This window comes from Muscardinus avellanarius (assembly GCF_963383645.1).
Source record: "Muscardinus avellanarius genome assembly, chromosome: 9".
NCBI classification, from domain to species: Eukaryota; Metazoa; Chordata; class Mammalia; order Rodentia; family Gliridae; genus Muscardinus; species Muscardinus avellanarius.
Genome location: NC_137795.1, coordinates 48,647,934 through 48,668,286, shown reverse-complemented (window position 1 = coordinate 48,668,286; position 20,353 = coordinate 48,647,934). Strand labels below are relative to the sequence as shown.

Sequence of the window (20,353 nt, the reverse complement as noted above, 5' to 3'; positions counted from 1 at the left end):
CTTTTTAAAGAATATATGATAAATACTTAAAAAACCTGTTACCTTTTCATGTATAACTTTCATAGAAAAGTGCCATGGCTGTGTGAGAGGCAGCATAGTGAATTGATTAGGAGCCTGACATCAATAACCAGACTCCTTGGGTTTGAATCCTGTAAGCTCTGTTACTTCAGACAAGTTAACCTTCAGTGTATCTCAGCTTTCTGGAAGATGGGGTAATAGTAAAGGACCTGTCAGAGGATTTTTTTGAGGACAAATGAGTTGATGCAGGTCAAGTATTTAATGTGTGGCGTGTAGCTCACTCTAATATAGTGCTCACTGCGCTGCTGCTGTGATGAGGGTGAAGACATCATGAGCCGTCCTCGCCCCACACCTTACCTCCCTGAGCCTCAGTGTCATTCTTCAGGGATGCTCCTCAACCAGATTGTGAAAATCAATTGGGCACTGTAAACAGCAGCATTATTATCTGCATGGCTGTTTCAAAATTATACCAGCAATTTTAGTATCCTAAATTCAGTCTCATAACGTAATAGAGAATATAGAAATCTATTTCATCTGACAATCAAATGGACTGATGACAGAGGTGTCAGTTTTTCTATCTTATTCTGGGCCACAAAGCCACAGTACTTCCTTAAAACTTTTCATTATTTATAAGAACTGTATAGTACACAAGTATTATAACTAGGCTTGTAAAAATTTTCTTTCTTATATAGAAAGGAAAATTAATTTATAGCAATACATCTCTACCAGGAACGTATATTATATACTTAGTAACTGCCCATTAAAAAAGAAAGTTGTGTACTTTAAATTCAAAGGGGAAAGTAATTCTAATTAACTCCCATATGTCCCTCTAAGTACTTTTCTTTCTCCTTTTGTACTTTTGTCTAGTATTCTAGTATTCTTTATTATTTTTATTATTTTTTTAGTATTTTATTATTGAAACTCAGTTCTTGTTAGATAACATTTAGAACTCTTACTTTTTTATGGACTTATTAGGATTAATGGCACTAATGCCAGTGTACTAAAAACAGTGATGCCATTCTTTAAACTATTATACTAGTTGAAGCTGTCCCTGGGCAAACCTGTGGCAAGCTCTCCTAGTGAGTCAGTTTTTATGTCAACAGTTCTATAATAGCATATTTGTTTAAGATACCGCAAAGGTGATTTGGAATCTTTATCTAGATATCTTCATGTTACATTGTGAGAAGCATTTGTGACATAAATCTATACTGAATTTTGTTAGGGAAATTTAAGGATTAAATATAAAATCCTTTCCATTTTGTTCACTGGAAAGCTATTGCCTTATTAAATGTAAAGTAGAAAAGTTTTTAAATTAATAGTAAATTCACTAAATTAACATATTCAAGGAGAGAGATCATGATGGCTCAGAAGACTCAAATAAAATATTGCTTAAATTCAGAATCCAGCCAGGAGTCGTGGCTCATGCTTGTAATCCCAGTACTTGAGAGACTGAGACAGGAGGATTGTAGGTTCATGGTCAGTCTCAGCAACTTAGTGAGGCCCTCTGTAACTTAGTGAGACCCTGTTTGAAAATTAAAACACACACACACACACTCTCACACTCTCTCTCTCTCTCTCTCTCTCTCTCTCTCTCTCTCTCTCTCTTTCTCTCTCCATTCATATTTTATATAGCAACAACAATAAAATAAATTTGAAATAGAAGAGAACCTCCTTAATCTGATATATAATGGTATGTAAGAGACAACTATAGCAAACATCATGTTCAATGCTAAAATATTGTAAATTTTCCAAGAACAAGAGTAAGATAAAGATGACTGCTATTCCTTCTTTTAGCTGCTATTCACTGTTGAGCTGGAGGTTGGAACCAGATGGTAAAGTAAGGAAAAGAGCAAAACTTAGGGTATGGTGGCACATGCCTGTAATCACAGTATGTGAGAGACTAAGACAGGAGGATTGCAGGTTCAAGGCCAGCCCCAGTAACTTAGTGAGACCATCAGAAACTTAGCAAGATACTGTTTCAAAATAAAAAGGACTAGAGTTTTAGCTTAGAAGTAGAACACCCCTGAGTTCAGTCTTCAGTATCAAAAAAGAAAAAAAAAAAAAAGAAGAGGAAGAAAAGAATGAAACACTTGTAGATACTAATTATTTGTGTAGAAGTTCTTTTTTTTTTTTTTTCTTTCCTTTATCCTCCCCCCACCCCGCTCCGTGGTACTGGGGATTGAACCCAGGTGCATTCTGCCTCCAAGCTACACTCCCAACCCATTTTATTTTTTGTTTAAATAGGGTCTCACTAGTTGCTAAGAATCTTTGTACTTTGCCAAGGCTGTCCTTGAACTTCTGATCCTCCTGTCTCAGTCTCCCAAGTACTGGGATTTCAGGCATGTGGCACCATGCTCAGCTAAAGTTTTTTTTGTTAATACAGATAAATTACTACAATTAGTGAGTTTAATAATATTGCTGGATTAAGGTAAAAACAAGTTAATTAAGATAAAATGAAATTTTAAGATATCATGTATAATAGCATTTTAAAAATATCTAATAGGAATAAATCTAGCAAAAGCTGAATAATTCTACGTAGAAAATGTAAAATGTTATTAAGAGAAATTAAAGAAGACCTAAATAAATGGAGGGATATATATTGGGTCGATTCCCCATTCTACAGAGTGTGCACATGGCTGACAATCTTATCATTAGAATTAGAGAATCAGAATTAATGAAATCACTTTGCTAGGTAATAACTTCCTATGTAGTTCTCCTGTGATTCCATAGGTACCGTTTTGGCTTCTTCCCAAATCTTTGTTTTATAATGAACTGATTAAAGTCTTTCTCTTACTAGACTGTGATTGTAGATAAACTTCAAGGAAGTTCTGTTAATATATCTACTGAAGATGGTTTGCTTAAAGCCAAGTATCTTTATACAGAATCATCATTTCTGTCTTCTGCTGCTGGGGATATTACATTAGGAAACATTCATGGTAAGCTGACAATGGCCTCATTCATCTTGGGCTTTCCACATAGCATAAATTTTAAGAGATGACTGCCTGTAGTTGAAGAAGGATTGGGTAATTAATTGCAGACTAGCCTTCTTTTAAATATAAAATGACTCATAAGCTAGTTTAATATTATTTTGATAAAAATTAAACATTATGCTGTTACATATGAAGCTAATAGAAATTCTGATTCTTAACGTATATCTTTATAATAGAAAATGAGTAACAAGGAGCCGGGCGTGGTGGCACACACTTGTAATCCCCATGCTTGGGAGGTGGAGACAGGAGGATTGCGCAAGTTCGAAGCCAGCCTTGCTGGCTTAAGAGACCCTGTTTCCAAAATAAAAAATGTAAAATAGGTCTGGTAGTGTAGCCTGGAGATAGAAGGGTTCCATCCCCAGTACTACCAAAAACAAAAACAAAAACAAAAAAAAACAACCAAAAAAAGGAGTAACAAGGAAATATATGCAGGAGATGAAATAAAAGAAATGTTATTGGGTTTTTAGTATATAATGATGAGTTTTGAGTATATAATGTTGATATAGATTGTGTTGCTTTTATGTTATGATAGAAAAGCTAAAAGCTAAATCAATAAAACATTTGGGTAAAATTTAATTATAGAAACTCAGTGATACTGATTTTGGTTAAAATGCTTTATGTGCATTTATATTGGCACTGGGTCCTCTTAGCACTCCACTATTTTGAGTTTTCTTTGATTGAGTATCCTTTTGTGATTTCTGAAATGTCTCTGCAAACAAGCAATATTACTTAATGTTTGTATTATTGAAAGAAAAGGAGAAAGCATATGGTGAGGTTATATGGCAAAGGCTTTGCTGTTGATTTCTGGTCCTCAGCCTGCTTCTTAAATTTCACAGAGCAGTTGGTTCAAATGCAGGTGTGTTTTCTGAAATATAAAAAGATGGAATTCACTTATTCCAGAAATAAGTCAAGTATATACATCTCCCAAATGTATTTTGAGTAATATCCCTGGAAATCTAGACTTGAACATTTTTTCATATGTGGTCTATTTATTTCGCTTCTCTAGTAAAGCTGAATATTAATATCTGTATACTTTGGCAAAATCCCACATTTTAGTAGTGAGCATGAATTATTAGGTGGTATTAGAAAACTTGGTTAGTGTTAGCCATGCTGTGTAACAAATTGGCAAGTAGTGTTCAAGGTTTGTTATTTTAAATCTAGAAAGAGAAGAGAGAAGGAGGGAGGGAGAGAGATATTGAAGAGAGTTGAAGAGAGTTATTACTTGGAATAATTCTTCAACCTCAATTTAATGATTTAGCCATGCCGTGTAACAAATTGGCAAGTAGTGTTCAAGGTTTTTTTTTTTTAATTGAGAGAATGAGAAAAAGAAGAGAGGAAGAAGAAGGAGGAAGAGGAGGAGGAGGAGAAGAAGAAAGGGAGGGAGTGACTGGAGGGAGGGAGAGAGAAGAGAGTTATTACTTGGAATAATTCTTCAGCCTCAATTTAATGATTAAGCCCCAACCATTCTTGCAAGGTCAAGGAATTGTTTGAGTTCCAAATAGCTTGAGTATAATTTAATGATTAAACCTCAACCATTCTTGCAAGGTTAACATATTATTTGAGCCTAGAATAGCTTGTGTACAAGTAGAACTGAATCCAGATAAAACAAGTGGTTTTATTATTTATTCATTTACTTTTTATTCAATTTTATATTAAGTTGTTTTGGTAATTTATAACTTTATATTTAAAATACTTAAAATACTTTTTTGGGGGGGAGGGAACCCAGGGGCCTTCTACCTCCGGGCTACACTCCCAGACCTATTTTATATTTTATTTGGAAACAGGGTCTTTTAAGCCAGCTGAGGCTGGCTTCAAACCTGCGCGATCCTCCTGTCTCAGCCTCTCAAGCATGAGGATTACCAGCCTGTACCACCACGCCTGGCTTAAAAATACTTATTTAAGCATTATAAAGCTAATCATAATTAAAAGTACTATATCTAATATAGAGTAGCTTTTAGTGAAAAAAAAAAACAATTCCTTATTAAGTCAGACGTTGATTAGCACCCAGAGGAAAAACAGTTCTGTTCTCTGTACTGCTTTATACCATGTTTACACTAAATGCATAAATATTTAATTTCTTCTAAGGAGAGAATTGAATTTGGGATAGTTTATCACAATTGAATACATGATAGTAAGACAGGTACTTTTTTGAGGCAGTTCTTATAGTCCTCTAGGTTTGTTGATTACTTAACTAAAATGAAAATATTTCCACAGATAAGAGATTATTCCTTGGCTCTTGTAGAGCCTTTTAATATTGACTTTTAATATGAAATCAAATACATTTCCTTACATGGTTTAAACCTAGGTCCTCTTGTGGACTGTTGTCTCAGTTGGGGCTCCTTGAAAGCAGGCCCTAGGAGACAGGCATCGAGTGCAGCATATTTACCAGGGACACCTCTGGGAACTGATGTAAAGGAAGGAAGCCCCATTTCCCTGGGGAAATTGGACTGTGGTGCAGCTTCAAGAACCCCAGGAGGGAGCTCTGCAGCTCAGTGGTCCCTCAGAATTGTCTAAAGATGGAGAGGGGGAGCTGGACCTTTATATCCCCAATGATTGGATGCCAGCCACACCAGGGAGGACTGTGGTCTTGAGCCAAGAAGGCTTTTCAGCTGAGGCAGTTCTCCAAAAGGGCTGTAGCTGAGGACTGAATGCCAGAAGTACTCCCAACGGCTAAAAAAAATAAGCCCTTCAGGTACAAAGGGGATCTGGATGATGAATCACAGCCGCTGCTACAGTTACATTTATTCCTTCACTTAACACATTTATTGACCACCTACTGAGTGCTCGATTTCCCTGCACCAGCAGTACAAAGTAGGGCAGGAGTGACGCAAATTCTTAAAGAACTCACAATCTGGCAGGAAGATTGAACGTGCTTCCTTTCTTATTTCTTCAGTCACTACCATCCTCCTTAGGTTGCTGCCTTCTACCTGATCTCCAGCTGTTGTCCTGCTTCAGATGCAATGCAGTCTTTTTTTTTTTTTTTTTTTTTTGGCTCCTTTTGTAATAGAGTACACTGGCAGGAGTGGGGGAAAGGGAAGTGTGATCCTGTTAGAAGTGTTAAAAAGCCTCCACATTGTCGAGCCCTGCTTTCCTTCTCTAGTCCTTGGTTTTGTTACGTACTCACTTACAACAAATGGCTTTTCAGTACATACACGGGAGAAATAACAGGAAGTCCCTTGTCATTGCTTAGTCATACCCAGCACCTTGACTATTTTTTAAATCACGTGGCGGATAAACTTCAGTTTCCTGCCCCCTCTCCCATGTCATCTCTAAATCCATCTAAGGAATTGTATGAACATGCGATTGAATTTTGGAAATTGGAGATGGTATGGACACAGAAGAGCAGCAAAGTTTTAGTCCCATATCCTGGTAGGTTAGGTTAGAGTCATGGCTGATGAAGACAGGTCTTCCTCTTCCAGCTCCTGGGGTTTTAGTAGGGGGAGGAAAGGGACAGTGTCTCCTAAGGATCTTCCTAAGCTGGAACTCTGAATATATATTTCAGTGAATCCTTTGTCCTAAGTGCTGATGGTTATATAACACAAATTAAGTTTATATTTTGGCTATATTTAAACAAGCTGGCTTGGGATCTTAAAACTTGTTTAATAGGGAAATATTTTACTACATCTAAAAATCTGACTAACAAAAAACACACTTTGAGAGTATAGGCATTCTAAGGCCTGTTTATTCAGGATTTATTTAGTTTGGCATCTTAAGTAAGGCTTAACTAAGTTTTTTCCAGGTAGAGCTGAAAAAAATCCAACATAAAGATGTTGTGAAAACCATCTTTTATACAAATATGGTACAGTGACTGTTGTTTGGGTAGATTTTACTAGGTAGATGAGTTTGGAAGTCTTGTGCCAGTAGGCGGGTGAGTGATTGAAACAAACATGTAATAAGTGCTTAGATTAGCCAGGCCCCTTCACTTAATGGACAATGGTTGTTTACATAGGAAGAAACAAGACTTAGAAATGTCTAATTGTTTACTCTTAACTACAGGCTAGTAAACTAGCAAAAGATTTGGTTCTGGTTTCTTGACTTTCTAGAGATGTTCTTAAAAGTGTTCAAACACATTTGGGAACACAGCCTTGGTAAACTCTGATTACAAATGAGAATTCCAGTATCACTTCAAGGGCTGCCTAACTCCAGAAATGTTTCCTCAAGCAGACAGTGCAGTAGCATAGATGTGCTGCTTCTGCCCCGTTCTATGTTAGAGCCTTCTTGAGTTTCAGGATCATTTATCTTTGCATTATGACTTCTGACACAAATGCTGATGTTCCAAACAGTGCTGGGTGTCAGCTCCGCGTGGTGTTCAGGAACTAGCCTCCTTCCATAAAAGTGACTCTTATTACATCAAGCATATGGCTTCTAGGACTCCGTGAAAGGAGGAAAGAGCATGATATTTAGTTCTCGCCTGCACTTTTCCCATTACACACCCTGTAAGTGCTCAGCACGAATATGTTGGATGTTGATTTACCATCCGTTTGGTCCTCACTCTGCTCCTTCCCCAAAGATGTTGCCCATCTTCAATTTGTATCTTCCGAGGCTTGCAGGGAAAGAAGATTGCTCAGTGGACCGCACAAGGAGTCTCAGAAAGCAGGCCTAGAAGTGCATACATTACTTCTGCCTGTGAGCCTGTAGAAAGAATGTTTTCAAAAGACTAACTGCAGAGGCTGAGATAGGTAGAGTAGAAGTTTTCTAAAGAAGGAACGAAGCTTACAAATATCTCTGAGCACTGGAGTCTCTGTCATACCTTACATATAAATTGCTTTTTCACAAATGTCTCTGCATTCCTTTTCTTTCAACCTCTTTGGTGGTGGTTTCTTTAGGGTTTCATACGTGCCCCATTGTTCTTTCCTTACAGACTTTCCTTTGACACCTTTTATACTTTTGAGTCTTAATTGCTCTAATATCTTGATGACTCCAATTATTGATTTGATTTCCAACTTCTACATCTGTGTGCCTGGTAGGCAGAGCCATTTGAATCTTCACAGCCATCTCAAACTCAACATTCTTAACTTCTCTTTTCCTCCTTTTCCAGCCTCCGGACCTCATCCATAATGCATCCCCCTTTATTTCCATGTGCAGGTTTTGAGATCACCGGACACCTAGCTCTCCAATCTGTAAGTCATTCTCTCTCTCTTTTGTCTCCTGCATCTAGTCAATCACTAAGCTAAGGTAGGTTTTATTGCTCACTTAAATAGTTCTCCCATCTAACCAGTAAGTCACGTTCCTTCTGACTTCTACTCTTCTGTTTCAAACCCTGTCATCTCTTGCTCTCTTGCTATGACTCTGACAATAACTTTGCTCCAGTCTCGCCTTCTTCAAACCCATCCTCCTCACTGTAGCTACAGTAGTTTATTAGAAATGCACGTTGAACGTGTCATTCTCTACTCGGATCTTCCTAGCTGCCTTCAGTGTGCTGACCAGCTTTCCTCTGCTTCTTCTGACCCTATGCTTTGTCTTCCAGAATACACAGTCTCCTACTTTTTCCTCTATCCTTTCAAATGCTGTTTTATACCTTGAGTCCCTGATCAGAGTTTTTGATCTTAGTGATATGCTATTTATATTCTGCCTGAAATGCTCCTCCCAGCTTTTTAAAAAAATCTCATTTACTTTCAGTAATTTATTTTTTTTTCTGGTATTAGGGATTGAACCCAGGCACACTTTACCTCAAAGCTATAACCCTCTAGCCCCTTTTTGAATTTCATTTTATTTTGTTTTATTGGTACTGGAGATTGAATACAATCTACCTTTGATCTACACCCCCAACCCTTTTTACCTTTTTTTTTATTTTCTTATTTTGGAACGGGGTCTTGCAAAGTTGCTGAAGGCCTAACTAAGTTGCTGAGGCTGGCCTCAAATGTGGGATCTTCCTATCTTAGCCTCCCACATACTGGGATTACAGGCATACACCACCACGCCTGGCTAATAACTTTCAGTACTCAGCTAAAGCATCCTCACCTTATCTCTGGCTTTTATGGACCCATAAATCTCTGCCTAATTACAAATTCCTCAAGAGCAAGGATCATGTTTTATTTGCCTCTACATTCTTAGCATTTTACACTGTGGCTTGCAGATAGCAAGGCCTCCCTTCCTGTCTCCCCACTCCCTGCCTGCTCCCTGAGCCCCCAAGGTTCCTAATCTTTAAGGTTATTTGATTGCTCTGTTTGACATGCAGTTTTAATTGTGATCACATTTCTTTTGTTGAAGAGAAGTAAACCAGTGTTTTTATCTTTCAACTGATTGCTTTTTCCCTCCTCTGGCCTTGCTATAGTGAGGGTTGCAAAATAAGAAAACTATATATTTCTCATATGCTGGAATTTGTAGAAAAGTTGTATAACTTGAAAGTATAACTTGAGTAAGCATACATAGTTATTACAGGCCATATCGTATCTGCTTTATTGGAAAGAACCTTTTACTAAGGTTCAATTCTTTCAAATAGTTGATTTATTATTTTCAGTGATTTGAGATGAAATAGGGAAGCCAAATTATAGAAAATTTGGCGAGCTGGGCATGGTGTCACACACCTATAATTTCAGTACTCGAGAGGCAGAGACAAGAGGATCACAGGTTCGAGGCCAGCCTCAACAACTTAGCAAGGCCCTGTTTCAAAATAAAATAGAGCTGGAGGTGTGGCTCAGAGGTAGAATGCCCCTGAGTTTAATCCCTGACACCACAAGAACTAAAAATTAAATTTAAAATGTTTGGGTTCCTGCAGAGATGTTGAGATACAGTATAGCATCTGAGTTTTCCAGAGAGCCTATTTGATTGAGAAGCTCTGTAAGGCACAGTCTTAATCTTTTAAAGAACTTTTTGTGTAACTGATGGATACTGTGAGATACTGCCCTGGATCTTTCCGGAGTCTTAATAAAAGGTTGTACGGTCACCGTCAGCCTCATTTTTAGGCGATGATGTACCAGCACCCTGGATTCACAATTGCTTTGGAAGCCATTCCAACTTCCAACTTTAAGCCCTCCTTAATTTTAGTATCTTTTGCCATCTTGAGAGACTGAGTGGTTTTGAAGTCCAGGTCCTTTTGTTTAACAGTCCTTCCTTTAGTTTTACTTTACGTCTCTCTTCCTGCATTTACTGTATGCAGCAAAGAAACACAAACCAGATGTACAGCACTTTGATTTTGCTTTTAAATATCTTTAGCTAAATCAATCAGTTCATCAGACATGTTTCTCTGCTTCCACATTACCAAAGGTGACTGACAGTGTTCCTACGAGTCCATTGTTTCTTAACAAGGATTTTCATTCTTCTCATTTTCAAAGTTCTCATTCTTTTTGAACACTCTTGGAAAGCCATCTCAAAGTTTACATTTCTACTAAGTTTGTTCAAGGCAATTTAGGCTTTCTCTAACAATGCTCTTCAAAATCCTTCCAACCTCTGCCTGCTGCCAGGCTCCAGAGCTCATCTTACATTTGTAGCTATTTATTATGATGGCATGTCATTTCAGGTATTAACATTTGTACTGGCTACTTATTCTATTAAAAAAAAAAAATAGCGCCAGACACAGGGGCGCATGCCTCTAATCACAGTACTTGGGAGCCTGAGACAGGAGAATCTCAGGTTTGAGGCCAACCTCAGCAATTCAGCGAGGCCCTATTTCAAAATTAAAATAGGGCTGGGAATGCAGCTTAGAGGTAGAATACCCCTGGGTTCAATCCTCAGTACCACCACCAAAAATAAAATAAATTACCCCAAACATAGCAATTGAAAACAACAAACATTAGTTGTCTTATTGGGTGGGTCAGGAATCTGGTGTGGTTTAGCTAGGTCCTCTGCTCAAGGATCTAGCTGTAGTATCCCTCACAGGGCTATAATCAAGGTCTGGGCAGGGTTCTGAGCTTATCTGACCATTCTGTCAGGGGAGGATTTGCTTCCACGCTCACTCCTGTGGCGGTCAGCAGGGTTCCCTTAGCTCCCGTTGGCCAGGGGCCTCTTCCATCTAGGGCAGTTGACAACAGGGCAGTGGCCTCCAGAAGAACTAGAAAGACAAAAGCCAGAGGCTCTTTGTAACCCAATCTTGGCAGCAACATCCTATCACTTTTCCCTATTCTTTGTTAAAAGCAAGCTACTGAGGTCCAGTCTACGTTTGGAGAAAATGGAATTAGACAAGGAGGTAAACACCAGGAGGCAGGGATTACTGGTAGCCATCTTAGAAGTATGATCTTTGGCCACTATTTGCATGTGATCATGAATCTATATTTGCTGGGCTTGAAAATTGGAAGAGTGTACAGAACATACCATGAAGTAATATTTACCTAACACACCTAATAAGATCTTCACAGCCTTCTAAGACTTGAAAATAACTTTATGAGCTTCAGCATACAAACCATGTTTTCATTCCTACACTGTAGCCCTTGTTCACATACTCACATGAAGTAGACAGAATGTTAGGATTTAGAATTTTGCACTCAGACACATCCGACTATTGGGCAAGTGGACCAAGTACCTTTTTTGTTTTTAATACCTGTCAATAGTAACAAAATATATGAAATGACATTTCCCTAGATTAATTCCAAGACCAAAGTCATTCCTTTGTTTTTTCACACCATCTTGGAATTATTCTAGAAGAGGTATTGTAGTTTACATTTTTGGTGGAGTAACTATGAGTTTCTGACTTTAGGAGTACTTATACATGCACACATATGATGAAAAACTTCTACTGTTTTTTTTTAGCATTAGAGGAAGGGGGCTGGGAGGAATGGTTTCAGTATCCTATACTTAACTGGGAAAATATATTTTCATTGAAAGAAGGAAGGCTTTGAAGCTTTTTTCTTTGTTAATTATACCTCCATGTATTCATTATTCCTACCCCAGACCAATTCAGCTCTTGGCCCAGAAACTACTTTTATCTAACAAACAGATGTGGCAACTGGCCTAAAAAAATAAAAGTCATTATTTTCTCCACACAGTATTTTAATGTTATTTGGTTAAAGCTTGGCTTTGTGTGGTCTGATTAATACAGTGATGTTTAAGTTGAAAATATGTAGTACAATTAATTTTTTCTCCATAGGTTTTTTTTTTTTTTTTAATTTTATTTTATTGGTGCACTGTATTCATACATCATAGTGGGATACAAACTTTTGTAGACATACATGCACACATCGCCCAGTCAGCCCCCACCCGATCCCCACCCCATTCTCTCCCCATCCCTCCTTCCCATGCTTGGCTTAGTGGTTGACATCTAGTATTATAGCAATTTATCCAAAATTAAAAATGATAATCTCACATAACAGTTTCATTTGTCTGATACCAAGTGTTTGATGATTTAAAGATAGCATTTCAATATTTCTTTTTGCTTTCTTTCTTACTAGAGCATATTTTTTTCTGTTTTTTTAGGTGAAACTATCATATATTTATATATTTATTTTTCAGAAAAAAATCTATCCTAATATGGAATATGAATTCTAGATACCCAAAACGATCTTGAAAAAGAACAAAGCTAGCAGATATATATTTTCTGATTTCAAACCATATAAAGCTACAATAATTGAAACAGTGTAGTACTGTTCTAAAGGCAGATATATAGACCATTGGAGTTAAATACAAGCCTAGAGCTAAATTCTTCCCTATATTGTCAAGTTATTTTTGACAAGGTTTCCACGAACATTTGGTGGTGGAAATAATAATCTTTTAACTAAATATTGTTGAAAAATAATAATTACATGGAAAAGAATAAAATTGGACCTTTACCTAATCCCATATACAAGTATTAACTCAAAATAGATAAAAGACCTAAATATAGATCTTAAGACTATAAACTTTTAGGAGAAAATCTGGGTCATAAAACCTCACAACATTGAAATTGGCAGTGATTTCTTGGATATGATTTCAATGGCACAGGCAACAGAAGAATATACAAACTCCCTAAAAAATAAAAGAAAATATTGTATATCCAAAGACAATGTAAACAGAGTTAACAGTTACTAATAGAATTGGATAAAATATTTCCAAATGCTATATCTGAAGGTATATTAATATTCCAACTAGAAATCCTAAAAATTAACAACAATAAAGGCAAACAATACAACTTAGAGATAGGTAAAAGACTAACATAAATAATGAATCTCCACAGATAACCAATCTTAGTTGTCTGTTGGATGGAAACTCTTGTTTCTCTGGTTCTGGTGTGTGTTACCTATTTCTTCTTTGTAGTTAATCTCTTTGAGTATTTTCTCTAGCGCTGGTTTTGAAGACATAAATTCCTTCAGTTTCTGTTTGTCATGGAAGCTTCTTATTTCTCCATCTAATTTGATAGAAAGTTTTGCTGGATAGGAAATTTTTGGCTGGAAGTTGTTTTCTTTCAGAGTTTGGAATATGTTACTCCAAGCCCTTCTGGATCTCATGACTTGGTTTGGGAAGTCTGGAGTGATTCTAATTGGTTTGCCTCTGAATGTCACTTGGCCCTTTGTTTTTGTTGCCTTTAAGAATCTCTGCTTGGCTTCCACATTGGTCATTTTGACAATTATGTGGCGTGGGGATCCTCTTCTCCGATCCTGTCTAAAGGGAGTTCTATAAGTTTCCTGGATCTGTGTATCAACCTCTTGCTCTATATTTGGAAAATTTTCTGCTATTACTTCCTTGAAGAGATTGTTGATCCCTTTGGTATCACTTTCTTTTCCCTCCTCTATTCCAATTATTCTTAGGTTAGCTCTCTTAAGATGGGCCCATATTTCTTCAATGTCAGATTCCTGCTGTTGGATATTTTTTTCTAGATTAGAAACTATGCATTCATTTTTGGAATGATCATCTTCTAAGAGCGAGATTCTGTTCTCCATGTGGTCTAATCGGTTGTTTGTGCTTTGAATTGAGGCCTTTACTTCATTAATTGCATCCTTTATCTCTTTTTGGCTCTCTCTGAGTTCTTTTCGAAGCACCTCTATTATTTCTACAGTTATTTTCCTGATTTGATCTTCTAGAAATCTCTGATTTTCTGTTTTATCAGGTTCTGATGTTGTGGGGTTGTGCACATTCATTACTCCAGTGTTATTCCTCTTTCCCATGATTTCGGAGGTTTGTGCCTTCTCTGGGTTCTTCCCTTGGGTCACTATGGCTTCACTTAAGGTGCTCTGGATCTCGAGTCTGTATTATCTCAGACCCCACTACTCCTTTACTGGGTTGTATCACAGAGTCTCCGACCCAGGGAGTCGATAGAGGCTGCTTTAAAGTATGGGGGGTGCCAGGTTGCACGTTCTCCTATGGTGTGATATCTCTGCCACCACCACTCCCTCACTGGGTCAAGTCCCAGGAGGACCAGTACTGGGATTTCTCCTCTGTGGCCCGCAATTTGACTCACTGTTCTTGAGTACGCAGATGTAGCTGTACTGGACTCGGTGAATTCACTGCTGTTGCCACCGCCGGTGGCAATATGGCGCCTCTGCCACGCCCTCGGCCATGAGGCTGGCGTATTTTTTCTTCTCTGGTTTTGATTTCCACTCTGAATCCCTGCAGCGTGTGCTGAGCTCAGCCACTGGGAGCTTTAAATGCTGTCTGCGCCGAAAGATCCCGCCTGGCTGTTCCGCATCGGCTCACCTGGCTTGCTGTTGCCGTCCGATGAGTTCGCCGCTGCCGCCGGCAGTATGGCGCTGCTGCCGCGTCCTCGGGCGCGTGTGTCTCCTCTGTGGCCCTGAGCTCTGTTCTCAGTCCGCTTTCTCTCTGGAGCCTGGTAGTTTTTTTTGTTTTTCTGGTGATGGTGTTTTCTGGCTATGAAAGGCGCTCTTTTTGTGGTAATGGAGATTGGTTGTTAGCGGGACTCTTAAGCCCCGCTTTTCTCGGTCGCCATCTTCCCGGAAGTCCATAGGTTTTTAATTTATTATTTATTCTTGTGTGGCCAGGAAGCATGGTGGTTTGTATTATGGCAATACTTATAAAAGCTTAAAGTTTGCACAAATGCCTAAAACTAGTTTTTTCCAAACAGCAACTAAATCTCTGACTGGATTTGGGATATTGAGGAAAATTGGCAACAATAGTAACTGTTACAAGTAATTCAGTAGATATTTAACCATGTTCTCAGAATTCATATAACAGTTGTTTCCTAGGCTAGCATCAGTATATAAAGTTATCTCTTCCTTTTCTCTCTTTTTCAGGTAATGTAATGGTACAAAGCAAGATGGGTAACATCGTGGTAGGTATGTGCTAAGATGCTACTTGATAAATTTTGTCCCTATTTAAAATAGCAATATTTATTATGTTTTATTAAAGTCTATTATTTAGCTGATGAAACTGATATCATTATATGCAAGTTAAATATAGGCAGTCAAAGCCGGGCATGGTGGCACACACTTGTAATCCCAGTACTTGAGCCAGCTCAGTACTTAATGAGGCTCTTAGCAACTTAGTGAGACCCTGTTTCCAAGTAAAATATAAAATAGGTATGGAGTGTAGCCCGGAGGTAGAAAGCCCATGGGTTTCATCCCCAGTACTACAAAACAAAAACAAATATAGGCAGACATGAAGTCTGAATATGTCCACTCAAAGATTACCTGAACCTGCATTTAAGTAATATTTTATAAATTCCTTGAGTTCTTCAAATATCTGCATTGTCTTTGAAAGGAAGAAAGATATAAATGGCATCACTTAATATTGGTCCACAAATTGTGTTAACATTTGAAAAGAACCCTGAGTATGCTAGTGACTAACTGGTCAATATGTGTTTATGACTGCCTGCTGTGTGCCAGGAGTATTTTAGGTACTGGGGAATAATTGGTCAATACGACACAGTCTCTGTGCTCAGAGACATCACCTTCTTTGAGTTCTAGGAAGAAAGATAATAAGCAAGTTAATAACAAAAGGTAATTTCAGAACAGGATAAAGTACAATGAAGAAATAAAAGAGAATAATGGGATAGACCACTTGGGGAAAAGAAAAGTACTTCAGTTTAATAATCAGGGAGGGTCTGGTCTTTGCCCTGGATATTTTAACTAAGGCCAGAATAATTGAAAAGAGAATTGTAGCATTCTAGATATAGAGCTCCCACATACAGGAACAGCAAATGCAAGCCTAAAAATGACAGGAGCTTATCATTTTTGAGGTGTAGAAGGAAGGTTTGTGGGAAAACTTGTGGGTAAAACTAGATTGTAGACCCTTATAGACATGGTAAGAGTAGAGATTTTATTCCAATTATAATATGGTGTTAGTAGGGAACTGAAGTATAATTTATATTTTAAAAGAACCTAGCTGTTATTGTATAATGTGTCACAGGGGTGCAGAAGTGAAAACAGGCTGCTAGGAAGCTTTATTTGTTTATCTATTGTCTTATTGATGAACAATTGGGCTGTTTCTAATTTTTGGCAATTGTAAACAGGAGTGTTCTCATCTAAGTCATTTTCTGGAGATGGATGGATGGATGGATGGATGGATGGATAGATAGATAGATAGATAGATAGATAGATAGATAGATAGATAGATACAAGTCATTTATGGAAGTATAAATAAATATATCCACATCCAAGTACTTAGGAAAATACCTTGGAATGGAATTGCTGGGTTGAGTTGGTTGGTGTATGTTTAATTTTATGATTGATTAACTACCAGATTTCTTCCCAAAGTCTCATTTTATGATCTTATCAACAGTGTGTGAGAAATCAGGCTGCTCTACATTTTTAGCAATATTTACTATTGTCAGTATTTTAAATTTTGTCCATTCTGGTCTGCATATAGTGGTATATTTTGGTATTAATTTACATTTCCCTATATGATTAATGATAGCTAGCACTTTTGCATATGTTTGTTAGTATATCTAATTTTGTGAAGTTTTTGTTCATATTTTTTGGGTTATTAATTGTAAAAGACCTTTGTTATATATGCTAGGTACATTATATATGCTAAGTCATTTGTTAGATCTGTGATTACCTGTTCCTTTTCTTTCATTTTTTCCTTTTTGGTACTGAACCCAGAGGCATATTGTGTCTGAACTACACCCTCAGCCCAATTTTATTTTGAAATAGGTTCCTGAGGTTGGCCACAAACCTGTGATTCTCTTGTCTCAGCCTCTCAAGTACTGGGATTATAGGCATGTGCCACCAGGCTCTGCTTATTTTCTTAATGGTATATTTTGATGAGAACATTTTAATTTTGATGAAGTCCAGTTTACTAATTATTTCTAATATCCTAAGAAATCTTTGTCTTTGATAATGAATGCATTCTCCTATTTTCTTCTAGAAGCTTTAAATTTTTTTCTTTTATCTAATATATTTCTAATTTTCATGGGTCATGTGAGTTAGGAGTTTGTTTATATGGATAGCTGGTTTTTAAATTGCCACTAAAAAGCTTTCTTTCTCAGTATCTTGGTTTAAAATCAAATGACTATATAAATGTGGATTTATACTAATCTGTCACTCCGTTTCATTGATTTATTTGTTGAGTCTTAGGCTAGTTCCATAATACTTTGATTATAGTAAGTTTATAATAGTAACTCCATTTATTTTAAATTGTCTTTTAATTTCTCTCAGTATTGTTTTATAACTTTGACTATAGAGAGTTCTGGTACATCTTTTACTAAATTGATTTGTTTCTGACATTATTATACATATTTTTAAAAAATCATCTGTTGAGCTGGACATGGTGGTGCACACTTGTAATCCCAGCCTTTGGGAGGCTGAGACAGGAGGATTACAGTTCACAGGCAGCCTCGGCTCCTTAGTGAGGCCTTTTGCAACACAGTGAGACCCTATTTCAAAATAAAGAATAAAAAATAGGGCTGGGGGTATGGCTCAAAGATAAAATGCCCCCGGGTTCCATCTCCAGTACCGCGCATGCGCGCGCGCGCACACACACACACACACACACACACACACACAATCTGTTGCCAATATATGAAGATACAAATGATTTATTTTATTTTATTTATATTGTGGGCATATGGGAGATTGAACCCAGGGCCTCTCTACCTTTGAGCTACACCCCCAGCCCTATTTTTAAAATTTTTATTTTGAAACAGGGTTCAACAAAGTTGCTGGGGCTGGCCCTGAACCTATGATGTTTCTTTCTCATACTCCCAAGTACTGGTATTATAGGCCTGTGTGACCCTGCCTGATGTATATATTTGAATATGTGTATACATGTGAATATAGCATTGTTAACTGGACAGTCAGTATTGGGAGGGAAAAGGGGAAGGGGGGGTCAAATACTTAAAAAAATACATGGCTTTTAAAACAACTGATTTTATTTTATACACAGACCTTTCATCTTGTGACCTTGCTAATTCACTCATTGTTTTTTAGAATCTAGAATTCTTTTCTGCATAGTCATTTTGCCTGTAAACAAAATAGTTTTGTCTTTCTTTCCAATCTGTATTATTTCTTTTTTGTGCCTTATCAGGTTAGCCAGGGTCTTCAGTACCGTGTTGAATGCAGGTGGTGAGAGTGGCATCCGTCGCCCTTGCTCCCAGTCCTCCCTCACTCCTAGTGTTGGGGAGAATGCATTCAGTTTTTTGCCGTTAACTGTGATGATAGCTATGGCCTTTTAAAAAAATAAAAAAATGTCAGCTGGGCATGGTGGCGCATGCTTGTATTCTATGAGTCTCCAATAAAAATGAAATTCTGTGGGTGAAGCATTAATTTTACTCTTGATAATTATAGTTCCAGTATTTGCATCATAGAAAAAAATTCAAGTTTGCTCCTTCTTTTTAAATATATATAACTTTGCTTTCTCTTTTCAAAACACGTCTTGCATTTTTAATAGCTTTCAGGGTATGAGCCATTAACACAATTCAGGACTGATAAGGATATAATTACTTTGTGGTTTAGGATGTAATTATATAATTGTTGTTTATTTCTCATTTGGGAGGAGGGGAAGATGTGAAAGTATTGTTTCTGAGCTACATAAAAATCTTGATTTATTATTCCTCCTAGAGAAAGCAAGGTAAATCAAACTACTGTTTGTTCAATCTAGGATAATACACATTATTATGTAGTCCATATTTTTTCTTACCATAATGTATTTTTACTTGGCTTCTTTTAGAATGCAATTAGAGAGTTTTTATATTAATTAATTTTGGGGTGGTTCTGGGGATTGAATGCAGGGGCATTCTACTTCCGAGCTACACCCCCAGCCCTGATTTTTTTTTAATTCTTTATTTTTTTATTTTTTATTTTTTGGTGGTACTGGGGTTCCTGGAAGCCCTTCTACACTCCCATACCTATTTTATACTTTTTATTTGGAAACAGGGTCTCTTAAGCCAGCACAGCTGGATTCGAACCTGTGCGATCCTCCTGTCTCCGTTTCCCAAGCGCTGGGATTACAAGCGTGTGCCACCACGCCCAGCTAAGTCTTTATTTTTGAAACAGGGTCTCACTATGTTGCAGAGGACCTCACTAAGTTAGCTGAGGCTGGCCCCAAACCTGCAATCCTTCTATCTCAGCCTCTCAAGTAATGAGAATACTAGCATGCACCATCACGCCTCGTTCCAATAAGAGGTTTTAGAAGGAGTTTCTGCTGGTATAGAAGCAGTGAAATATCTGCCTTTGTCCATGTTTTATTACATACATATGTATGTATATGGTGCTGGGGACTAAACCCAGGGTCCTTCTACCTCTGAGCTATGCCCCCAGATCTTTTTGTTTTTTATTTTGAATCAGGGTCTCACTATGTTGATGACTATCTCACTAAGCTGCCAAAGCTAGCCTCAAACCTGCAGTCCTCCCCTCTCAGCCTCCCAAGTCATCTATAACTGGGGTTATAGGCATGCACCAATATACCCAGCTTGTTCAAATATTTTATATCATTTATGTAACAGATTCATTTCCCATTGTTAGTGTTTATTTTTGACACTTGAAAAATAAGTAAATTGGAAGGGGTACTTTTGGTATATATCAAAGACAAATTGTTACAAATTATCTTGGTGCTAGATTTCGGAAAGTTTATTACAAAGTTGCTGTCTTTGCTTGAAGTCATTTTCAAAAATTTTTAAAGAAAAATGTTGGCTTCTTTGTGGTTATACAAATGTTTTTTTCTTCATGTTTTATAATTTTTTTGGCATAATTTCCATTACACTCCCTACTTTGCTCTTACTTTGAAGTAATAAGCTTCTCTTAAACTATGCTTCTAAAAAAGGCTTTTTAAAAAAGAATTATGTTTGCTGGGTGCGGTGGTGTACTTCTGTAATCCCAGTGCTTAGGAGACTGAGACAGGACGATTGTAGGTTCAAAGACAGCCTCAGCAAGTAGTGAGACTTTCATCATCAACCATCAACCTAGTCTGACCTTTTTTTTTTTTTTTTTTTTTTTGTGGTACTGGGGATTGGACCCTTCTACCTCTGGGCTATACTCCCAGACCTATTTAATATTTTATTTGGAAACAGGGTCTATTAAGCCAGCGAGGCTGGCTTCGAACCTGCA

General features: G+C 37.5%; 1 protein-coding gene across 1 annotated transcript in view; it reads left to right on the top strand.

Annotated features, from left to right (window-relative positions):
* The window catches only part of FAM185A (family with sequence similarity 185 member A), a gene marked incomplete at both ends in the record, with an annotated part of 45,641 nt that overhangs the window by 5,939 nt on the left and 19,349 nt on the right, over window positions 1-20,353 (top strand). Inside the window, 2 exons of the mRNA XM_080701188.1 lie at window positions 2,816-2,954; window positions 15,104-15,145. Coding sequence (XP_080557314.1) covers window positions 2,816-2,954; window positions 15,104-15,145 — 181 coding nt within the window. The remainder of the gene's footprint in view (window positions 1-2,815; window positions 2,955-15,103; window positions 15,146-20,353) is intronic.